Source organism: Lissotriton vulgaris, chromosome 7, assembly GCF_964263255.1.
Source record: "Lissotriton vulgaris chromosome 7, aLisVul1.2, whole genome shotgun sequence".
NCBI classification, from domain to species: domain Eukaryota; kingdom Metazoa; phylum Chordata; class Amphibia; order Caudata; family Salamandridae; genus Lissotriton; species Lissotriton vulgaris.
This window is the reverse complement of record NC_141695.1, coordinates 385,920,851-385,943,763: the sequence shown is the minus strand read 5'-3', so window position 1 is coordinate 385,943,763 and position 22,913 is coordinate 385,920,851. Positions and strand designations below refer to the sequence as shown.

The 22,913-nt window shown below is 49.2% G+C and overlaps 1 protein-coding gene and 1 pseudogene across 2 annotated transcripts in view; both read left to right on the top strand.

Annotated features, from left to right (window-relative positions):
* LOC147701700 (branched-chain-amino-acid aminotransferase, cytosolic-like) overlaps positions 1 to 22,913 on the top strand; it is a 192,868-nt gene that overhangs the window by 80,908 nt on the left and 89,047 nt on the right. For both annotated transcript variants that reach the window (XM_086930334.1, XM_086930333.1), the window contains one exon: positions 12,047 to 12,166. In XM_086930334.1, the coding sequence (XP_086786460.1) occupies positions 12,047 to 12,166 (120 nt within the window). The remainder of the gene's footprint in view (positions 1 to 12,046; positions 12,167 to 22,913) is intronic.
* Positions 14,777 to 16,805, top strand: LOC147701701 (uncharacterized; annotated as a pseudogene).

Genomic DNA, 22,913 nt, shown 5'->3' with positions numbered 1-22,913 from the left:
GTGAGTGATGTACATCTGTGTGAGTGCAGGTTGAGTAGTGTGCCTTTGTGAGTGCAGGGTGAGTAGTGCGTCTGTGTGAGTGCAGGTTGAGTAGTGCGTCTGTGTGAGTGCAGGGTGAGTGGTGTGTCTGTGTGAGTGCAGGGTGAGTGGTGCGTCTGTGTGAGTGCAGGGTGAGTGGTGCATCTATGTGAGTGCAGTCAGAGGTGCGTGTCTGTGGGGGTGCTGCCAGAGTGACATGTGTCTGTGGGAGTGCTGCCAGAGTGACGTGTGTCTGTGGGAGTGCAGCCAGAGTGACGTGTGTGTGTGTGTGGGAGTGCAGCCAGAGTGAAGTGTGTGTGTGTGTGGGAGTGCAGCCAGAGTGAAGTGTGTGTGTGTGTGGGAGTGCAGCCAGAGTGACGTGTGTGTGTGTGTGTGTGGGAGTGCAGCCAGAGTGAAGTGTGTGTGTGTGTGGGAGTGCAGCCAGAGTGAAGTGTGTGTGTGTGTGGGAGTGCAGCCAGAGTGAAGTGTGTGTGTGTGTGTGGGAGTGCAGCCAGAGTGACGTGTGTGTGTGTGGGAGTGCAGCCAGAGTGAAGTGTGTGTGTGTGTGTGTGGGAGTGCAGCCAGAGTGACGTGTGTGTGTGTGTGGGAGTGCAGCCAGAGTGACGTGTGTGTGTGTGGGAGTGCAGCCAGAGTGACGTGTGTGTGTGTGGGAGTGCAGCCAGAGTGACGTGTGTGTGTGTGGGAGTGCAGCCAGAGTGACGTGTGTGTGGGAGTGCAGCCAGAGTGACTGACGTGTGTGTGTGTGGGGGTGCAGCCAGAGTGACGTGTGTGTGTGTGGGAGTGCAGCCAGAGTGACGTGTGTGTGTGTGTGGGAGTGCAGCCAGAGTGACGTGTGTGTGTGTGTGGGAGTGCAGCCAGAGTGACGTGTGGGAGTGCAGCCAGAGTGACGTGTGTGTGTGTGGGAGTGCAGCCAGAGTGACGTGTGTGTGGGAGTGCAGCCAGAGTGACGTGTGTGTCTGTGGGAGTGCAGCCAGAGTGACGTGTGTGTGTGTGGGAGTGCAGCCAGAGTGACGTGTGTGTGTGTGTGGGAGTGCAGCCAGAGTGACGTGTGTGTGTGTGTGGGAGTGCAGCCAGAGTGACGTGTGTGTGTGTGGGAGTGCAGCCAGAGTGACGTGTGTGTGTGTGGGAGTGCAGCCAGAGTGACGTGTGTGTGTGTGGGAGTGCAGCCAGAGTGACGTGTGTGTGTGTGGGAGTGCAGCCAGAGTGACGTGTGTGTGGGAGTGCAGCCAGAGTGACGTGTGTGTGTGTGGGAGTGCAGCCAGAGTGACGTGTGTGTGTGTGGGAGTGCAGCCTGAGTGACGTGTCTGTGGGAGTGCAGCCTGAGTGACGTGTCTGTGGGAGTGCAGCCTGAGTGACGTGTCTGTGAGAGTGCAGCCTGTGTGTTGTCTGTGTGAAAGCAGAGAGAGTGGTGATTTGAATCAAGCTCACTCGCACTTTATATTCCTTTCTAAGATATCTGCTTCAACACTTTTATGTACCCGCTGTCACTGGCAAAGGGCACTTGTACTACCTACAAGAGACAAAAACGATTTGAAAAGGGAACCAACTCTTTGTCTTAATCGCCAGGGCAATGGTCCTCCGGAAGTGAATGGAACAATGGATAGTGGAGACTACCCATATCTGCCAAAACAAAGCAGGAAAAACGTTGCCCACACTTCCCAGAGTGCACTTAACCAGACAGAGGGAGGGCAACCCTACTGTTCATAGGAAACATACCCAATAGTGAAGCCCGCAGTACTGCAACATGGTCTTCCACACACACTGGTCGGACAGAGAATGCTACAACACCTGTTTGCCAGTTCAACCCCATTTCAACTCCTCTTCCCCAAGGAACCAGATACGGCTGTTTAATCCAATGCTCAGCATGTGAATCCAGAAAAGGATTCTTACTGCGCAACATAATAATTACTACCAGTGTCAGTCTGAAGAGTTTTAAGGATTTGAACAACAAAGAGAGAAGACCAGGTCAGGGAAGGTGTAGTGTCCTGGGTAGTGTGTGGCAATCACACGGGTACATGTGAGAAAAAATGAATAAAGAATCCTACTGGGCTATGAAAGTCCCATCAGACCACCCAGCTGGCGGTATCTCATCATATGGGGATCTGTGATCGCTCCAGACATCGCCTGAACCATCTCCTGGCGGTGCATGAATGGAGAGCGATAGATATAGCCACAGTGGTACTCAAAAATTATAATATAAAAATTGAAAATATGCAGTGCTATTGAAAAGGTGCTATCTAAAATTGGCTACCTAGATTAAAGAAATGACTATTGATGATTGGTCTAGGTGTCAAGATTAAAAACACGCCTGGTAGTGGGTAAATAAAACTACATCATGGCGCTGTGCAAGCGGTCGACTAGTTTCAGCTATGGAGTATTACTCCAGCTTTCATCAGGACCTTGAAGAGATTTGTATGATAAGCTACTGCAACAAAGTTTAGGGGGTGCAAACACATGTAAGAGAAACTAAATTATAGCGATAACATGTGATATACTCAGGTAGAAATTGTCTCCCCCTTCCGCTCGGATCCAAACGTGAGGCAACGACGGATAGAGCGGGGCCTCTACTTCCCGAGCAGTCGCCGGGTGAGGTGAGGCCTTCACCCACACAAAGCTGGGAAGAACATCTGATCCTGTGACCAGTGGAAACTGGGGTTCCAAGTTATCAGGGGGAGACAATTTCTACCTGAGTATATCACATGTTATCGCTATAATTTAGTTTCTCTTACATGTGTTTGCACCCCCTAAACTTTGTTGCAGTAGCTTATCATACAAATCTCTTCAAGGTCCTGATGAAAGCTGGAGTAATACTCCATAGCTGAAACTAGTCGACCGCTTGCACAGCGCCATGATGTAGTTTTATTTACCCACTACCAGGCGTGTTTTTAATCTTGACACCTAGACCAATCATCAATAGTCATTTCTTTAATCTAGGTAGCCAATTTTAGATAGCACCTTTTCAATAGCACTGCATATTTTCAATTTTTATATTATAATTTTTGAGTACCACTGTGGCTATATCTATCGCTCTCCATTCATGCACCGCCAGGAGATGGTTCAGGCGATGTCTGGAGCGATCACAGATCCCCATATGATGAGATACCGCCAGCTGGGTGGTCTGATGGGACTTTCATAGCCCAGTAGGATTCTTTATTCATTTTTTCTCACATGTACCCGTGTGATTGCCACACACTACCCAGGACACTACACCTTCCCTGACCTGGTCTTCTCTCTTTGTTGTTCACGTTGTTGTAAGGGGCATGAGCTGACAGGTCGTTAAATTATTTCCCCTCTTGACCCTCCACACATATGTTTTTGAGTTTTAAGGATTCACATGCGACGCACCCATTGCCACGGAAATGGAGGAAAGCAAACCGGCAAGGTGAACAACACTTGAAAGCGGAGAAAGATCCAACTTGCTCAGGAGAAAATATCTGAAAATGGCAACCATGCACGGGAACTTATGGGGTGCAGTCTGATGTCACACAGGGAATGGACTGACCACAAACACTCACACACTAAAACAAGCATTTGCAATGCAATAGGTCTCGCATTAATTACGTTTCAGCTATTGGCATTGCTAAATATTGCAACACCAGTTGCAACAAAAACCTATGAATTGTAGGCCACAAAAATGTGTATTTATTTTTGTAGCAATTGTGTCATGCTGCGCTTTAGATGAATATATTTAAAAGTAAAGTGCGCCATACTGCGTTTGCTACAATAGTTAATTGTGGATGCGTTAACAATTGATGTGTGCACTGATAGCTGGTGGTGTGTGTGCCTGTAGAAATTGTGCACCGACGGCTGGTGGTGTTTGTGCCTGGTGAAAGCGTGCACTGACGGCTGGTTGTTTTTGTGCCCGGTGAAAGCGTACACTGAACACTTTGATGGTGTCTGTGCCTGGTGAAAGTTTGCACTGATGATGTGGTTGTATTTGTGGTTGTGTGTGTGTGTGTGTGTGGTGTGTGTTGTGTGTGTGTGGTGTTATGTGTGTTGTTAAACGGAAATGCTGAATCAGAAGAAAAGGGCAACGTGGCAAAAGGGTGCCAAAGAGAAGAAAGCAATTTGATGCCCTACTCATTGAGTGCATGTGCCTAATCCCAATAAGTAGTGTACAAAAAGGGATGTAAGCTGAAAGGTGGAGGTGGGAAGGGCACCAGGGAGGTATGATATTATAATGAGGGGTGATGTAAAGAGGGCCAGAAGGAGGGAACAGTGAGGCGAACTAATGAGACAGTCTGGTGGGCACAGGAGGGAGGAGGAAAGAGGCAAGATTTAGGGGAAATAACTGAGATAAGAATAAGAGAGAATAGAATAAAACTGTTATGACAGCGAAAAGGACATTTCGGAACAGCCAAGTGAGAAAGAGTCAAGAAACAGGGTCCAAACTTTAGAACAAGGAGGGACGAAAGGATGAAAAAAAGTCTATACCGATTTAGAAGACATTCTAGGGAAAGACTCCTAATTACGGCGGAATCCACAACGAGGCACATCATTAACCTCATCCGTGCGGTGCAGATTTACTGCCAGGGCTGGGCCCTAATGAAAACGGGCGTGGTCATGACGGAACGGTTCCGTCATGAGCATCGAAGGGGTTAATGAGGTAGAAGGATTACACATTTAGCAAAATGTGACAGAATGAGTCAGAACCACCTCACAATGAGGCTAAAATAGGCCAAATCGAAAGGAGGCTCTGGTGGCCATTCCTGTGAGGCAGAGAGAGGTAGAGGGTGGAACAAAAAGACACAAAGATGTACAGGGCGGTGTACGAAAGTATGTAGAACCGGAATGAGGCACACTACCCAAAGAGTCCGAGAAAGCTTTAAGAGGGCACACAGTTAGAAGAGGGTACAGAGAGCCACAACAAGACACATGCCCTTAAAGGAGGTACAGCGAGCCATGAGGAAAATCAGAGAGCCACAAAGCATTAAGGAGTTACAGAGAGTAGCGCGAAGGCACAAAGACTCTTAGGTGAAGCACACAGACCCTCAAGGAGGTTCAGCGAGCCATGAGGAAAAAAAAATCAAAGAGCCACAAAGCATCAAGGAGGTATAGAGAGTAGCACAAAGGCATAAAGACCCTTAGGTGAAGCACTGAGAACCATAAGGAACAAGTGTTGCATGGCTAAACACTTATAAGGCCCCAAAGGCGAGACCTATTGGCTATGCCAATGCTTGTTTATCTACATGTGAATGACATTCCCAACTATCAGTCTGTGTTTTTTATGGGTTTTCTACTTGGTGTACAAAAAGGTATAGATACTGTCTTTTAAAAATAAAAAAAAGAATTGTAAAGTCACGGGGTCCTACCTTGATGTCTCCAGGGAAACATATGGTATGATGAGTGCAACTATAAGTAAAGTATGATTTGGTTGTGAGATCGATTGACACATACTCAAAGGGAGCTGTTTATATGACTGGATAGTCTAATTGTGGTACCCTGTGCTTTTGAATTGTGGGGTCCCAATCTGTTTTTACAGATTGACCAGTCGGGTGACCTTGCTACTAAAAGGTTCTGGGAGCACGTGCCTGGGCCAGATATGCACCTTGTAACCAGCATTCGGGCCACCCTGTATCTCCGCATGCGGGCTGTTGTATGCTGCTTGTGTGCGTGTCAGCACGCTACTCGTTGAAGACTACGTTATGTGTGGACCTCCTATCATTGCAACACGGGCCTAGGGCAACTTTACATGCGCCTCACACTCTTGTGCCACTGCACCTGCAGTATTAATGATAGAGTACTACGACACAGGTGGACAGCTCTTGGTGTCACATGATGCCGGAGAGGCGCTATAAACTGCTTTAAAGCCGAACTGTACTCTTGTCAGAGGCCGGGAGTGGAGAGTGCAAGGGGGTGGGGGGTGGGGGGGGGGGAGTCTAATGGAGGAGACTGCTAGAAGCGGTGCAGGGGCAGGTGGTGTAGGAGGGGGCATGAGGCAGGCTTGAGGGGTAGAGCTTGGATGCAGCTGGAAGCGGTCTGGGAGGAGGTGCTAGAGGATGTCTCAAGGCACAACTCAAGGAGGGCCAGTGCAGGGGCCGATGTGGGAGTCAGAGCGAGACAACCCGGGAGGTGGTGCTATTAGCGCCTCAAAACTCCCAGAGGCTGTAGTTTGGCAGTCTCTGTTGCTGAAGATGGAGGGGCTGTGAAGTGGCAGATGTGGGCAACTGGGTGAAGCAGCCTGGCAGCTGGTGCGAGAGTTGCCACGGCGGTGCAAGGGCAGGTGTGTCAGCGGCATATAGGGTCCGTGAGGCAGTGCTAGAGGCGCCTCGTAGTTCCCTGAGGCGGTGTCCAGGCGGCCTAAGAGGCTAAGGAAGACTACTTCTTAGCCTGCAGGGGCAAGTGTGGCAACTGCAAGACGTGGTCTGGGAAGAGGTGCCTGAGGCACCTCGAAGCCCCTGAGGAAGTGTTGAGGCGGTCTCTAAGGCAGAGGAAGGTTACCTCAGAGCCTACAGGTGTAGCTGCTTCATGGAGCGCTTCATGCAAAGCATACCCGCGCACAGCATGCGCGCTACGGGGGGATTCTCGCGGTCTATAGGCGCGACCCATGCACACGCACATTGCAAACCAGACAGACAGCCTGGATGGAGGAGTCACGCGAGTGGCACGCCGAAAGTTCAAACAAGCATTGGCGGAACCAGCAGCACAGGCATCCCGGAAACTCGAAATAGGATCAGAAAAGGCAGGACCCTAGAGAGCAGTTTAGATAGAGAGAGTATCCGTCATCATAGAGAGCAGAATAGAGATGAGCGGCACACTGCTCAGTAGTTCAGCCGCAATGCCCATAGAGATATGACACGCGAGCAAAGCAACATGTCTACAGAGATGGAATTGGGAGTCGATAATCACATCATTAATGTGGTGATCATGGTTTTATTTTTATTTATTTTAAAAGTTTTATATAGCGCTAGCTAGATCCATAGGTATCAGAGCGCTTTACATACACACTGTGAAAAACAAAAGGACAATTACGTTACATAGAAGGCTGGCAGTAAGGGAGCAAACTAAGGATAATGACTACAGCAATTAAAAATAAATAACAGTGCAACTGAGGGGGAGAGAACAATAAAAAGAAGGTGATTAGTTACTACAACTTGTGAATCTACAGACACCAGTTATTGCTGGGACTACCTCTCCCTGTCAGACTCACTCTCACAAGAGACACGAAACTGACACTTGCGAGAGAGTCCACAAACTGAATGAGCACATTCCCATTTGACTTAAAAAGGGGTGATATACGCTGCTGGGCAGTGAGAGGAGTCTTGCACTGCCATGGAAGACTTTACTCTCTATTGTTCGACATCCTGCATCTTTTATGAACACTATATCCGCAGCAAGTAACTCATGAGGATATGCAGTTGAATGTTTAAACTGCAGGGTCCCCAAAGGGCCTATGACATCAGGTGGGCCCATCAGTCCTGTTTTTGTTATGCAACCGCTAAAAGTAGCTTAACATTTCCAAATGCGGGCCTTCGTGCAACCTGCTGCCTTTTGCTCCTTTCGTGGCCAAGGAAGGGGGGCCCCTCACACGTCCTGCCAGCCACTGGCCGCAGACTAACATCCAGCGCGGTGGAAGACGTAACTGCCGTGGCAGTACCCGGGGACAATGGCGAGGGCAGTCCGCATCCACCCCCGCAGCATCTGCCTCAAAGCCTTCCTAGTCCGAGCTTACAGGCCCACGGTTGTTCACGAAAGTGATGGCGGTAGTCGCAGCTCCTCTGCGCAGGTTAGGGGTTTCAGTCTTCCCCTACCTCGATGACTGGTTGTTAAAGGCGGGCTCGCCCCAGACAGTCGACAGCCTCCTCCAGACTACGGCCGACCTCCTGCACCTGCTGGGGTTCTCCATCAATGTGCTGAAGTCGCACCTGTGTCCCTCTCAGGAGCTCCTCTTCATCGGCGCGGTTCTACACTCTGCGCAGTTTCGGGTGTATCCTCCCGAACAGCGGGTTCGGGATATTCAGGCTCTGATTCCGATCTTTCAGCCGTTATCCCGAGTCTCGGTCAGTTTGACGCTGCGCTCCTGGGGCTGATGGCCTCCTGCATCCTTCTGGTGCATCACGCCGGGTGGCGGATGCGGGCTCTGCAGTGGGACCTGAAGTTTCAGTGGGCCCAGCATCAGGGCAACTTGTCTGACCATGTCTTGATCTCGGAGGGCACTGCAAGACTGTTGCAGTGGTGGTTCACGGACTGCGATTGGGTCAGCGGCAGATCCGTCTCCCTACCCCAACCGGAGCACGTAGTTGTGACAGACGCGTCCCTCCAGGGCTGGGGGGGCCACATGGGAGAGGCAGTGATCCGAGGCATCTGGTCTCCGGCGGAGGCCCGGCTCCGCATCAACCTTCTGGAGCTGCGGGCGATCCGGCTTGCACTGAAGGAATTCCTCCCCTCTGTCCGGGGGAGTGTAGTGCAGGTGTTCACGGACAACACCACCGCCATGTGGTACTGCAACAAACCGGGCGGGTGGGGTTGGGGACCCTATGCCAGGAGGCTCTGCACCTCTGGCAGTGGCTGGAACATCAGGGCGTGACCCTGGTCGTTCAACACCTGGCAGGTTCCCTGAACGCCAGGGCGGACGAACTCAGCCGTCGGTGCATGACGGATCACGAATGGCGTCTGAACTCGGACGTGGCACAAGGCCTCTTTCAGCAGTGGGGAGAGCCTTGGTTAGATCTATTTGCCACAGAAGAGAACGCGCAACGTCATCAGTTCTGCACGTTGGAATTTCCAAGGCGGCACTTGCTCGGAGACGCTTTTCGTCGCGAGTGGAGCTGCGGTCTGTTGTACGCCTATACCACTTCTGCCCAGAGTGCTGAAGAAGATCAGATGTGACCGGGCCCAAGTTATCCTTGTGGCTCCAGACTGGGCACGAAGATACTGGTATCCCGAGCTACTCAGCATGTCTGTCGATCCCCCGATTCGTCTGCCTTTTCAGGAGGACCTTCTGTCGCAGCAGCAAGGGACGGTCCTCCACCCGAACCTGTCCAGTCTCCACTTGCATGCGTGGAGATTGAGGGGCGGTAGTTGAGGCCATTTGACTTGCCTCCTGAAGTCTGTAATGTGATTCTGGCAGCCAGGCGTCCCTCCACAAAATCGGTATACGCCTGCAGGTGGAACAAATTTGTGGCATGGTGCACAGCAAAGGCTGTGGATCCCCATTCTGCCCCTCTTTCAGAGGTTCTACTCTTTCTTCTTTCTCCTGCCTAGCAGGGTTCTGCTCTGGGCACTATCAAGGGCTACCTCTCTGCCATTTCCGCCTTCTTGAGGCTCCCTGATCAGCCCTCTTTGTTAAAGTCCCCAGTTGTAAATAGGTTTTTGAAGGGCATCACTCATATGTTTCCTCCTGTTCCTTTCGTGATGCCTCAGTGGGACTTGAACCTTGTTCTGACTTACCTGATGTGTGCTCCTTTCGAGCCGCTTCATAACTGTCCTCTTCATCTCCTTACTCTCAAGACTGCATTCCTGGTTGCTATCACCTCTGCCAGGAGGGTGAGTGAGCTCCAGGCTCTTTCCTCTAAACCTCCTTTCCTTTCTGTCCATCCGAACAAAGTTGTGTTGCGGACGCGGCCCTCTTTCCTGCCCAAGGTAGTCACAGTCTTCCACATCGGGCAGTCCATCACCTTGCCCACCTTCTTTCCGCCTCCGTATCCCTCGAAAGAGGAAGAGGCTCCACCGTCTGGACCCAAAACGTGCGCTCCCATTCTATTTGGATCGCACACGCCAGTTCCGGGTGGATGACCAACTCTTTGTTGGTTACATGGGCGCTAAGAAAGGTCGGGCGGTGCATCAAGGTATGCTACTCTTTGGCTAAAAAGGAGCCTCCTGTTGGGCTGAGGGCCCATTCCACTCGGGCCACGGCGGCTACTACTGCCCTGGGTCGGTGAGTCCCCTTGCAGGACATCTGTCAGGCATCTATGTGGGCCTCGCTGCACACGTTTGCAAGACACTACTGCCAGGACAGCCAAGCCCGGAGAGATGGCTTTTTCGGCCGTTCCGTTCCCCAGGACTTTCTGGTGTGATCATTGGTTCGCAGACCCACCACCGGGGTTGGTATTGCTGCATGAATATTATCAAAGAGGCAAGAAAACCTGCTACCAGAGCATGTTACGCTTCAAAGTGGAAGCGTTTTGTCATTTATTGTAATAATAATGACATAAACCCATTAGATGCTTCAACACAAAACATCATTTGCTATCTTTTGCACTTACATAATTGCAATTTAGCTTATTCATCTATACGAATACACTTCGCTGCCATAGCAGCTTATCTTCAAAACAGACAGCATCTTTCGCTGTTTCGACTGCCAGCAATTAAAGCATTCATGGAGGGACTCAAACGAATCATTCCTCCAAAACACCCACCTTCACCAGTCTGGAACCTGAACATTGTTTTAACGAGACTGATGGGACCACCATTTGAGTCGTTACATTCATGTGAATTACAGTTTCTAACATGGAAGGTGGCTTTTCTGGTAGCGATTACTTCGCTTAGAAGAGTTAGCGAGCTGCAAGCCCTAACTATTTAAGAGCCATTTATCCAAATACATGCAAATAGGGTGGTGCTTAGAACAAACCCTACATTCATGCCAAAGGTGGTATCCCACTTTCATATCAATCAGACAATAGAACTGCCAGTGTTCTTTCCAAATCCACAGTCAGTACCTGAAAGAGCACTACATACACTAGATGTCAAAAGAGCTCTTCTTTACTACATTGACAGAACTAAGGATTTTAGGAAAACTAAACAATTGTTTGTTGCCTTTTCACCACAACACAAAGGCAACCCAATTTCAAAATTCGGATTAGCCAGATGGATCGTTAAGTGCATTCAAATATGTTATCAAAAAGCAAAATACACCTTAGCAGTTCCCCCAAGAGCACATTCTACAAGCAAATTAGGGGCATCTATGGCTTTCCTGGGAAACCTTCCTCTAGAGGAAATATGTTGAGCAGCCTCATAGTCTACCATACATACCTTCACTAAACACTACTGTGTAGATGTACATTCCAAACAGCAAGCTGCTGTAGGACAGGCTGTTCTAAAAACTCTTTTTCAAACTGCTGCAGCTGGCACAGGTAGCCACCGCTAAGGGAGAGACTGCTATACATTATATGCACAGATATGAATTCAGCAGCCCACATGCCTCGAACGGAATATTCTACTTACCAGTATGCATCTGTTCTTGGCATGTAGGGCTGCTGACATTCATATCGCCCACCCTCCTCCCCGGTGCCTGTCGCAGCTGTAGCATTCATTCTTTCTTGCATGGACATCTCCTACTTTACTATACTCCATCTCTGCCACAATGGCGAAAACCAATCTGAGGATGGAGAGGATGCCCATGCGCACTGTAGTCCGAGGGAGGAGCCACCTATCTCGTGATACTTCGAAGACTCTTCCAGGACAACAATATGCAATCATCCGGACCCAACACTAGGCGTCGATCTATGCACAGATATGAATGTCAGCAGCCCTACATGCCAAGAACAGATGCATACTGGTAAGTAGCATATTCCTTTTGCCTCATAATGTAGTCTGCCCTGCTGAATAATTTGGGCCAATATTGCCATTTAATTGCGGTGGCCCTGGGGATGGCAGTTTGGGAGAGTTGAGGAGCTTGTTAGGCATTCTGTGAAGGTTTCAAGTGACCGACTCCTATAACTCTATATCCATTGCAGTGCTCTAATGTCAGAGACCCCACAAATAATACTGAGGCTCCTTCTATTCTATTTTTTCATTTGCCCCATCCTAAAGATTTTAAATTCTTGGAGGATCACTTTCACAAATGATCTTGGGTCTTCAGCTAGCTACCTAAGGATACATAAGCTTATTTTGGCCATTTTGTGTCCCGATACTGGATATCTAGTGTTCATGTTTGTTTATTGTAGGATTCTACCGCTTCACTTGTTTCCCTGCATGTGTCTTTAATTCCATTTTGAGAAACTATTGGGCTCTCTAAGAAATGTTTCCCTGTCAGTGTTTCTCTGACACCTTTCTTTCCACTTTTCAGTCCTTTGACAAAGCAGAGCTCTTGGAATGTATTCGTAAGCTGATTGAAGTCGACCAGGACTGGGCGCCATACTCTGATGCAGCCAGCCTCTACGTTCGACCAACCTTCATCGGGATGGAGGTGAGTGAGTATGGGCATCCTCTTTCATGCCCTCTCAGTAATATTTCCCCCACTAATATCTGAAAGTGAACCTGCACCATGCAGTTGTATGTAGTCTTCATTGCACAATCAGGAGACAATTCCCTAATCTGTATGTGCAGGGACAGGGCTTCAAGGAGAGGGGGGTGTTTGGGGTGTTACTATTTCTTAATAAATGTATTTTCTGGAAACTTGTTGGGTACAGCTGCTTTCAGTAGGGTATGGTGTGGTGCCTATCTGATTGGTGTATCTGACCTGTGCTCCATCACAGTCGGCATCAAATTGTTCCTAGGTTCCAGTCTACCACAACCAGTGACCATCATTAGTTCTTTTTGCCCCTATTTCTTCTGAAAATATTAAAAGTACATCCCTCTGGCTATCCTTATTAGATGTTTTTTTTGTGTGTAATTTGTTCATAATTTTTTTCTCAAACATCTTTTTACTAAGAAATACACACATACAGGTGGTGGAATTACATCGTCAAGCCCTTCCCCAAAGCCGAATCAGTGTATAAAGGAAACATAGTAGCTCAATAAACAGCAGAGAACTGCAATGCTTGGCACCTTAACTTCCTCACGCCTACCTGCTCAACTTTAAGCTTTAACACATTTAGAACTCCTACATAACTCCCCTTCTCCCATCACCCAAAGAGTCCCCCCCCCCCCAACCCCCCTGATCGAGGGTGGCGAGGATGAAGAAAGGATACGGAAGAGTAGTGAGTAGACTTGGTGGCAAAGCAAAGCTACTAGTGTAAAAATGAACATGAAGGCGATCCTATAGGCTGTGGAGAAGTGTGGCTCACTGGTTAGAGGAGGCAGACCTGGAAGCAGAGGTCAGCCCGGGACCAGGGTTCAATTCCCGGCTCGGCGGGGTCTTGAGTCCTAAAATGTCCATGACTCGACAATTCTCGCTCGGGTGCCTACTCGATTCATGGGTTCACACTCTGCGACTCTGGGCAATAGCTTGCTTAATCTCCACAACGGCCCCTCGCGGCGGGATGCCTGGCTTTCACCTTGCGGATACCCTGCCGGGGTTATCTCACAGGGGAATACCAGGACGGGTTCCCTAAGCAAGCGCTTAGATCCCGGGTCGGTGATTTGCGCTATATAAATACATGTACATTTACATTTACATTTTGCTTGTACTGTCAGTGGTTCATTGGGTAACCTGAGCATGATCTAAAACTGGAATAGATGCATGAATCTTATCGTGAGGGGCACACCGCCAGTGGAAGACCCTCGGAGAGATATGTCACCAGAGGGCCCCATCTATATTAAAAATTCTTATAGTCCTCTCTAAAGATGTCGCCATCCTCTCCATAATCAGTACTTTCCAGTGTTGGAGGTACCACTGGGCCATCACTGGTGCGTCTTTCATCTTCCAGGTTGCTGCAATCGCTATTTTAGCTGCCCGAGACATACCCACATAATGGCCTGATCTTCCTTTGACAGGTTTTATATTCCTTGATCTCTGAAACCCAGTAGTGCACACTCAGGTGTGGTAGGTACAGGATACCCCAACATTTCTTTTATTTGTGCAAAAACCTCCTCCCAAAGTGGTTTAATTGCTGGACAATCCCACTAGGTGTGATGGAAGTCTCCTAATAACCCGCAGCCCCTCTAGCAGAGGTTGTAGGCCTCTGGGAATATCTTTGTTCGAGGCATGTGGGCTGCTAAATTCATATCTAGTGCATAGATCGCCGCCTAGTGTTGGGTCCGGATGATTGCACCTTGTTGTCCTGGAAGAGTCTTCGAAGTATCACGAGATAGGTGGCTCCTCCCCTGGACTACAGTGCGCATGGGCATCGACTCCATCCCCAGATTGTTTTTTTCCGCCATTGGGTTTGGATGTGATTTCGACGTCTCTTGTTCGAAATCGATAAAACAACTTCTTAAAGGCCAAAAGGCTTTCCTTACTTCGTCGGTATTGTTCGCGTTCGGTCTCGAGTATACTCCGGCTCGTCGAGTCGGATATCGGAGGAGTCGGGTGACTCTTCGGTCATCGAGGCCCTGTCGACGCAGCAAGACCCTGACGATTCTACGATGGAACGGAGTCCGTTCAAGTACTTCCCCGTGTGTGGTTCGAAGTACCCACACATCGACGTGCACCCTGTGTGCAACAAATGCCTATCGCCGGACCACGACGAGGCCAGCTGTATGGCCTGTTCAAGATTTCGATCGAAGAAGACGCTCAAGCTTCGGCGCGTGGCGCGCCTCGAGGCCCAGCGATCGGCCCCGGCACCAGTGGACATCTTAGACAGCCCCGACGCAAGAACTTCACCTGCAGATTTCACCTCCATCGGCGGAGGTCGAGGCCGACTATGGAGAGGATCAAGACCTCGAGGAAGACGTCAAGGAGGTAGGGGACGACGAAGAACCTTTTGGGGCCGTGGAAGATAGCTCGGAGGATGAGCTATGCCCCGTACAAACTATTACAAAGGCTCAGGTCACGGGATCGCCACAAGGCCTTACCCACGACCCTACACCTCGCTCCTCGGCCCCGCCTCCTGGCCCGGCTACGGACACCTCTTATGAGCCACCATTGCCTAAATCGAAACCGAAAGTGAAACCTTCGGGATCAACCAAATCAAAGATGGCCGACGCAGCGCTGAAACCGAAGACGCCATTGACGGCGTCGTCGTCAGAGCCCTCGAAGCCGAAGAAGGCTGTCGAACAGGCCAAAGTGCCTAAGGTGGTCAAGGAGCCAAGCTCGAAAGCAGTCGCCCAGCACTCGAGTAAGGTGGTCGAGTCGAAGTCGGCCGTCGAGTTGTCTACTGTCAAGCCTACCGCATCTACAGGCAAACAGGCCGTCGAGGCCAAATCGGCAAAGGGCGCCGAGCCAAAGTCTGGAGCCACAACGCCAAAGGGAAAGGCTGCCGATCCGAAGCCATCGGCGTCGACGCATGGGGCCGTGGATGGTGGCGGACGCGCAGTTGTCGAGAGTACGTCTGCGCCTCCAGCAAAGAACATGGATTCATCAACGCTCCAGTCTTCCCCTGGGGGTGGATCGAGGTCCTCGGTCGGGTCGACGAGACCGTCCGCTACTTTTACCAAGCAAGTGGCAGACTCCCTCAAACGGATTCGGGAGAAAGAGTTGACGTCGGTTCCGAAGACACCCTCAGTACCTACTCCGGTAACGCCACCGAAGAAGACCTCCATGCCGCTCCTCTTTACTCTACCACCCAAGGTGGTGCCAAAGGCCTTTGCACCACGGTCGGTGCCTAAGGACTCAGAAAGGGTGAGACAAACTCAACTGAGTGGAAGTTGGAGTCAACAACCCTTATTAGAAGAGCAGTCGGAACAGTATATCGACGCCGACACGGGAAAATTAACGCTCTACAAGAGGAAGATTACTTCACAGCCTTTGGAGTCGTTTGTAATCCCTCTAAAAAAGAAAAGGCTGGCGCCAGAGACGCCAGAACTTGTTGAGCACATTCCTCCGCATCCTGGGAGAAGCCCATCGCCTTCACCCACTTGCTCAGATGGAGATCAGGGTGAACAGGACTAGGAGTATACTTTTCCCGAAAACACAGACCCTGATGAGCAACAGGACTCGTAGTTAGCCTCAGGTGATCAGGGGGACCAACAAGCTGTCCATGACCCACAAGCTTTTGGTGCAAAGCCTTCTCCTACAGAAGATTCTGCGGCGTTCAATGCCTTAATTGAAAGGGCGGCTGCAAACCATAAGGTGGAAATGCATGCTGACCCTGTGGACGTTGACTTTTTATTTGACACTTTCTCTGCTGCCGAGAAGACTGTAAAAACACTTCCAATGCTTAAGGGTGTTCTTAAGCATGCCACAGACATTTTCAAGGAAACTACAAGGGCACGGGTTGACAACCCTAGAATAGAGAAAAAATACAGACCGGCACCTGGGGACCCAACTTACATAAGGGGCCAGTTGCCTCTAGACTCTTTGGTGGTCTCTAATGCTCGCAAGAGGGCGAACTCACAGACGGGTGTAGCTCCTCCCCCAGACAAAGAATCTAAAGTGCTGGAGGCATCGGGAAAAAGGGTGGCAGCGCAGGCAGCCAACATCTGGCGCATATCCAACACACAAGCTCTGTTGGCCAGATACGACAGGGCACACTGACACCTTAGAGCAGCTTTTACAACACCTTCCAGACGAGTTTAAGGAAGGAGCTGAGATGCTTATCCAGGAAGGCAAGCTCATCTCCAACGCTGCGATTAGATGTGCGCTCGACGTTGCGGATACGGCAGCAAGAGCGATAAATACTAGTGTGATGTTACGGCGTCAGGCATGGCTACGCATCTCAGGGTTCAAGCCAGAGATACAGACTACTATCCTCAACCAGCCCGTTAATCCAGACAGACTGTTTGGCCCTGAGGTGGACACCACCCTCGAAAAAATTAAAAAAGATACTGAGACGGCTAAATCCATGGGTGCACTTCAGTCTCAGCAATACAGAGGGAGCACTTTTCGACGCTCAGGCACTCGGGGTGTTACCAGAGGACACTTGGCACAACAGGCGCAATTCAGTAAAAGTGGGGCACAGTCCTCGTACCCCAAACAGGGTAGAGGGGGTTACAGAGGAAACAACGCCAAAGGCAGGGGCAGAGGCAACAACAGTTCCCGTTCCTCTGCTGCCAACAAACAGTGACTTCCTGTCACTGCCCCCCAACCATCCAACACCTGTCGGGGGGAGACTCCAACAGTTCCTGCCAGTCTGGAAGTCCATCACCACAGACAGGTGGGTAAGGAAACTTATCCAGTTCGGCTATTGTTTGGAGTTAACGTCCACTCCACCCAACATACCCCCAAGACAACGTCCTATGTCGGCAGAGCACTTGCACTTATTGCAGCAAGAGGTTCTTGTGATGCTGCAAAAAGGCGCAATAGAGCTCGTGCCACTGGAGGAACAAGGCACAGGGGTTTACTCCCTGTACTTCTTAATCCCAAAGAAGGACGGCTCACTCAGACCCATTCTGGACCTACACCCCCTCAACATGTATATTCTTTCAGAACACTTCCACATGTTAACTCTGCAGCAGGTTCTTCCACTGTTAAACCAGGGAGACTTCCTTGCAACCTTGGACCTCAAGGATGCTTATTTTCACGTACCACTCCATCCATCCCACAAAAAATACCTCCGGTTCACCATTCTAAACCGGCATTACCAGTTCAAGGTCCTACCCTTCGGAGTGACCACTGCTCCCAGAGTGTTCACAAAGTGTCTGGCAACGGTAGCGGCGCACCTCAGGAGACAGAACATACATGTCTACCCTTACCTGGACGACTGGCTCGTTCAAGCCAAGTCGGCACAGCAGTGCGCCGCAGACATGTCCAGCACTATTCACCTTCTTCACAGTCTGGGGTTTTCGCTAAACTATCCAAAGTCGCACCTTCAGCCAGCCCATGCGCGGCAGTATTTGGGCCCGACGATAAATACTCTGGCTGCTACAGCTCAGCCGAACCCAGCGAGGATCAACAACATCCAGTCGCTGATACAGAGGTTCAGACCGCAGCACTCACACAGAGTGTTTATGCAGTTGATAGGCATGATGGCCTCCTGCATCTTCATAGTCCCACACGCGAGGTTGCATATGCGTCCGCTCCAGGAATGCTTGGCACGCCAGTGGACTAGGGCTCAAGGGCAGTTGAAAGACCTAGTGTTGGTGACTGGTCGGGCATACAACTCTCTGCATTGGTGGACTCCACACAACCTTTGCAAGGGCCGACCGTTCCAGGAGCCTGTGCCACAAATTATCCTGACGACGGACGCATCTCTCCAGGGTTGGGGAGCGCATGTCCTCCACTACACAGTGCAGGGGCTATGGTCGACACAGCAGAAGAAGATGCACATCAACTACTTAGAACTGATGGCAATCTTCATGGCACTGAAGTCCTTCAAAGTACATTTGTGCAACAAGGTCGTGTTGATCCGGACGGACAACATGACGGCAATGTACTATATCCAAAAGCAGGGGGGCACACACTCTCCACAGTTGTCTCATTTGGCTCAGGGCATGTGGAAGTGGGCCATTCAGAGGAACATCTTCCTCATGGCAGAACACCTCCCGGGTGTGGACAATCAGATGGCGGATCTGCTCAGCAGGTACAGCCACCAAATGCACAAGTGGGAGTTACATCCATCAGTACTCCACCCGTACTTCCAGCAGTGGGGTCATCCAGAGATAGACCTGTTTGCCACAAGGGAGAACGCAAAATGCCCAAGCTTCGCCGCCAGGTTCCCACACCCACAGTCGCAGGGCAATGCGATATGGATGAACTGGTCAGGCAAATTTGCGTACGCTTTTCCCCCAGCACCTCTGATACCGCTGGTGGCACGAAAGCTGCTGCAACACTCTATGACACTCATCCTGGTTGCTCCAACGTGGGCACGCCAGCCATGGTACACCACGTTTCTGGAACTCTCCGTGGTACCGCATCAAAGGCTGCGCCTCACACCCAGGCTCTTGATGCAGAACCATGGCGACATTCAGCACCCAGATCCGCAACAGCTGAACCTGGCGATCTGGCTCCTGAGGTCTTAGAGTTTGGCTACCTTGATTTGCCCCCGGAATGCATGGACATCATCCGGGAGGCAAGAAGGCCCACTACCAGAGCTTGCTATGCAGCAAAATGGAAGCGGTTTGTCATTTACTGTACAGAACATCATATCAACCCGCTAGATGCATCCATTCCTAATATCATCTGCTATTTGTTACATCTTTACAAATGTAATCTGGCGTATGCTTCCATTCGGATACACTAATCGCCATAGCGGCTTATCTCCAAAGCAGGCAGCACCTCTCGGTTTTCAGGGTGCCTGCCATCAAAGCATTCCTGGAAGGGCTGAAACGAGTCATCCCCCCCAGGACCCCACCGGCTCCTGTGTGGAACCTCAATGTGGTCCTCATCAGATTGATGGGACCACCGTTTGAGCCTCTACACTCCTGTGAGATTCAGTTCTTGACATGGAAAGTGGCTTTTCTCATTGCCATCACGTCTCTACGACGTGTTAGTGAGCTACAAGCACTCACAATACAAGAGCCATTTATTCAAATTCATCATAACAGGGTAGTGCTGCGCACTAACCCTAAGTTTCTTCCTAAGGTGGTGTCGCAGTTTCATGTCAATCAAACCATTGAACTACCCACATTCTTTCAGAACCCTGAAACAGTAGCAGAAAGAATGCTCCACACGCTTGATGTCAAACGAGCATTACTGTACTACATTGACAGGACCAAAAGCTTTAGGAAGACCCAACAGCTATTTGTTGCCTTCTCAGCCCAGCACAAAGGCAACCCCATTTCCAAGGCAGGAATAGCCAGGTGGATCGTTAAGTGTATTCAGATTTGCTACCACAAGGCTAAGCGCACTTTAACGGTCCCCCCCCAGGGGCCACTCCACACGCAAGTTAGGGGCCTCCATGGCTTTCCTAGGTAATATTCCTTTGGAGGATATTTGTAGAGCAGCCACGTGGATTACACCACATACCTTTACTAAACATTATTGTGTAGATGTGCATTCCAAACAGCAGGCAGCTGTAGGTCAGGCTGTCCTTTAAAACTCTTTTTCAGACTTCTGCAGCTGGCACGGGCGGCCGCCGTTAATGGAGGGACTGCTATGTATTCTATGCACTAGATATGAATTTAGCAGCCCACATACCTCGAACTGAATATGCTACTTACCAGTATGCATCTGTTCTTGGCATGTAGGGCTGCTAACATTCATATTGCCCGCCCTCCTCCCCGGCGCCCGTAGCGGCTGCAGGTAATTTCTTTTATTCAATCATTAGCATGGACATCATTTACACTATTTCACTCCATCTCTAAACAATGGCTAAAACAATCTGGGGATGGAGTCGATGCCCATGCGCACTGTAGTCCAGGGGAGGAGCCACCTATCTCGTGATACTTCGAAGACTCTTCCAGGACAACAAGGTGCAATCATCCGGACCCAACACTAGGCGGCGATCTATGCACTAGATATGAATGTTAGCAGCCCTACATGCCAAGAACAGATGCATACTGGTAAGTAGCATATTCATTAAATCTCATGGGGTAGAGACTCCAATCAAAAAGTCTTTAATTTGTGCTAAAATCTCTTCCCAAAACGGTTTAATTGCTGGACAATCCCACCAGATGTGACGGAACTCACCTAATAACCTGCCACCCCTTCAGCAGAGGTCAGAGGCTTATGGGAATAACTTTTTTTTCTTTGTTTTTTAGATTTTTTTTTATTGTTTTCATTGATAGCACAGTACATAACTCCAACATGAGCTAGTATTAGATTGTACATCTGCATTATACAGTCAAACACTTTCAGCACTTTCTGTCCACTAATCTGTATTGCATCACAGCCGTTGTCAAAACCCCACTTAGTATCCACACAGCCTTTTGTATTATTCCACTTCAGAACCCTCATTGTCCCAGTCTCGTGGTGGGTCACATATGTCTCCCCTAAATTTATTCCAAGCCCCCCAGACTTTACTCCATTTTCGGGGACACCCACGATAAATGAACACTGTTCTTTAGGCTATCATGGGTGCGTCCATGTCCCTGCACCATGAGGCAAGAGAGGGTACCTCCTCCGAACCCCACCTTTGTGCAGTGTTTCACTTAGCCATGATCCCCAGCGTGGCCCAGCTCTGAGCCTGATGAGTAAGGTTATTGGGCACCCACACATTTATTAAACACCCCCTGGGCTCCGGTACCAGTGACACCCCCTCCGATTGTGATATTGTCCTCATCACTTGGGTCAAGTATGCCATAATTTTAATTTTGGGACATTGCCATATAGTTTGGAAAAAGGTACTTTCTTCTCCGCAGCTGCGCAAGCAATAGGGGTGCGATGTTTTACCTATCCTGTGCAGGGTGTGCCTGTTGTAATAAGATCGGTGTATGATTTTTAGCTGTACTAGCCTAAGTCGTGAGGGTATACCCACCTCCCGTGTAGAGGCCAATGCCTCCTGCCATTCCGAATTGTCCAACTCACCTACGTCATGAGACCATTTGTCCCTCAGGGGTTCTGTGGGGTCTGATAGGTTGTTTACCAATTTACATTAAGTGAGTGATGTCGCCTTCTTGTGCATGTATTGTGTCAATAGTCTGTCCTCCAGAGGGGAGGGCCGTCGTTAGGGCGTGCTTTATTTGTGTGTACCTAAAAAGGTCTGAGGCTGCCAGTTTATATTGTTGCTGAAGACGTTCAAATGTGGCTATTCCCCCTCTGTTGTGAATAGGGGCCTAACACCACATTGGCTGCTAGGACTGCAGTGCGCACTACTAAACATAAAATTATACACATTCAAAAAACTTTTCTGATTAAACAGCTGTGTATTTAATACATTTTCAAATGTTGAATGAAAGAATTCAATGTTCACATCATCATTTCATATTAAAGTTACAATATATATTTTTCCATTCATATTTCATAAACAACCACCCAATGCATTTCGGGACGTTGTTGTCCCTTCGTCAGGGGTTCCTGTAATAAACTGAAAAGACAAGGAAACAATATAAAAACGATGCCAAAAACCTATATTCAACCAACATTATCATATTCATGAAGCAGTCTATTATAAACATTTCTTATTTACACATACAGGACTCGGAGATATACCACAGTACAATGCAGAAACATCTCAATCATATCAAAACTTAAAATCACTGTGATTTCTAAATAATAATTGTATTGCGCATCAATGTGTGAGTTGGACCAAAATGTGTACAAGACTGTATGCCAGTTCAAACAAAATTGAAATTTACTGACCTATGTCTACGAAAGGACCAGTCAGTTACAATAAACAAATATATGTGCATTAAGTAAACAAAATCTCACCTTAATAAGGAAAAAGTGAACGTCGTGGTTGAAAAACCATGAAATATATGAGATAGCCGACTCTGTTAAAAAACAGGCGTATACTATTGGTATTAACCAAGTGTGTCACTACAACCTAGAGCATAGACAAAGTACCAAAAAGCTCACCTCGAGCTTGACGAAGTTATGCAACCCGTCTTTAAAAGTTTTGAAGAGCGTCGGTACCTATGAAAAATGAAGGTAACATCAGTACCTTTAAGATAATGTTATTCCCCCTCTGTGCCACATGTCACCCACCGTGGATATGCCTATTGTGTCCCATTGATCAAAGCCCTTACTGTTCCTAAGCCTACCCAGCCGCTTTGTGTCCTAGAGTGGAGTTAGTTGGGCTATGACCCCTTGCCTTCCCAGTTTAGCCAGAGCTGCATGCCATATTGTAACAGTGTTATGTTATGCTATGGTATGTTATGTTATGCTGCATTTCTAAAGCGCTCAGCTACTCGGAGTATCCCGGCGCTGCTACCCTAAATCCCTACCACCAGCTGAACAGAAAAATAGGCTTAAAATAGTAATGTTTTTTGGTTCTTTTTGAAGACAGCCGGATCCGCAATCCTAAGAGCAAGAGGAAGCTCATTCCAAGCTAAACCAGCCTTATGGGTGAAAGAGCAGCCCCCAAGCCTCTGGCGTAAAAACCGCGGGTTCTGAATAAGAAGTTGGTCCGAAGACCGCAAGGTCCAGGAAGGAACATAAAAAGAATAGCGCTTCTGTAGATATAGTGGGCCCAAACCATACAAGGCCCGGTGGACAATCCCCAGCATTTTAAATTTCAAACAGGCCTCGACAGGGAGCCAGTGAAGGTGGCGGAGAAGGGCCCGCATGCTCTGCCTGGAAGAAAGACCACGTAGGAGACGCGCAGATGCATTTTGGACTACCTGTAATTTTTTTA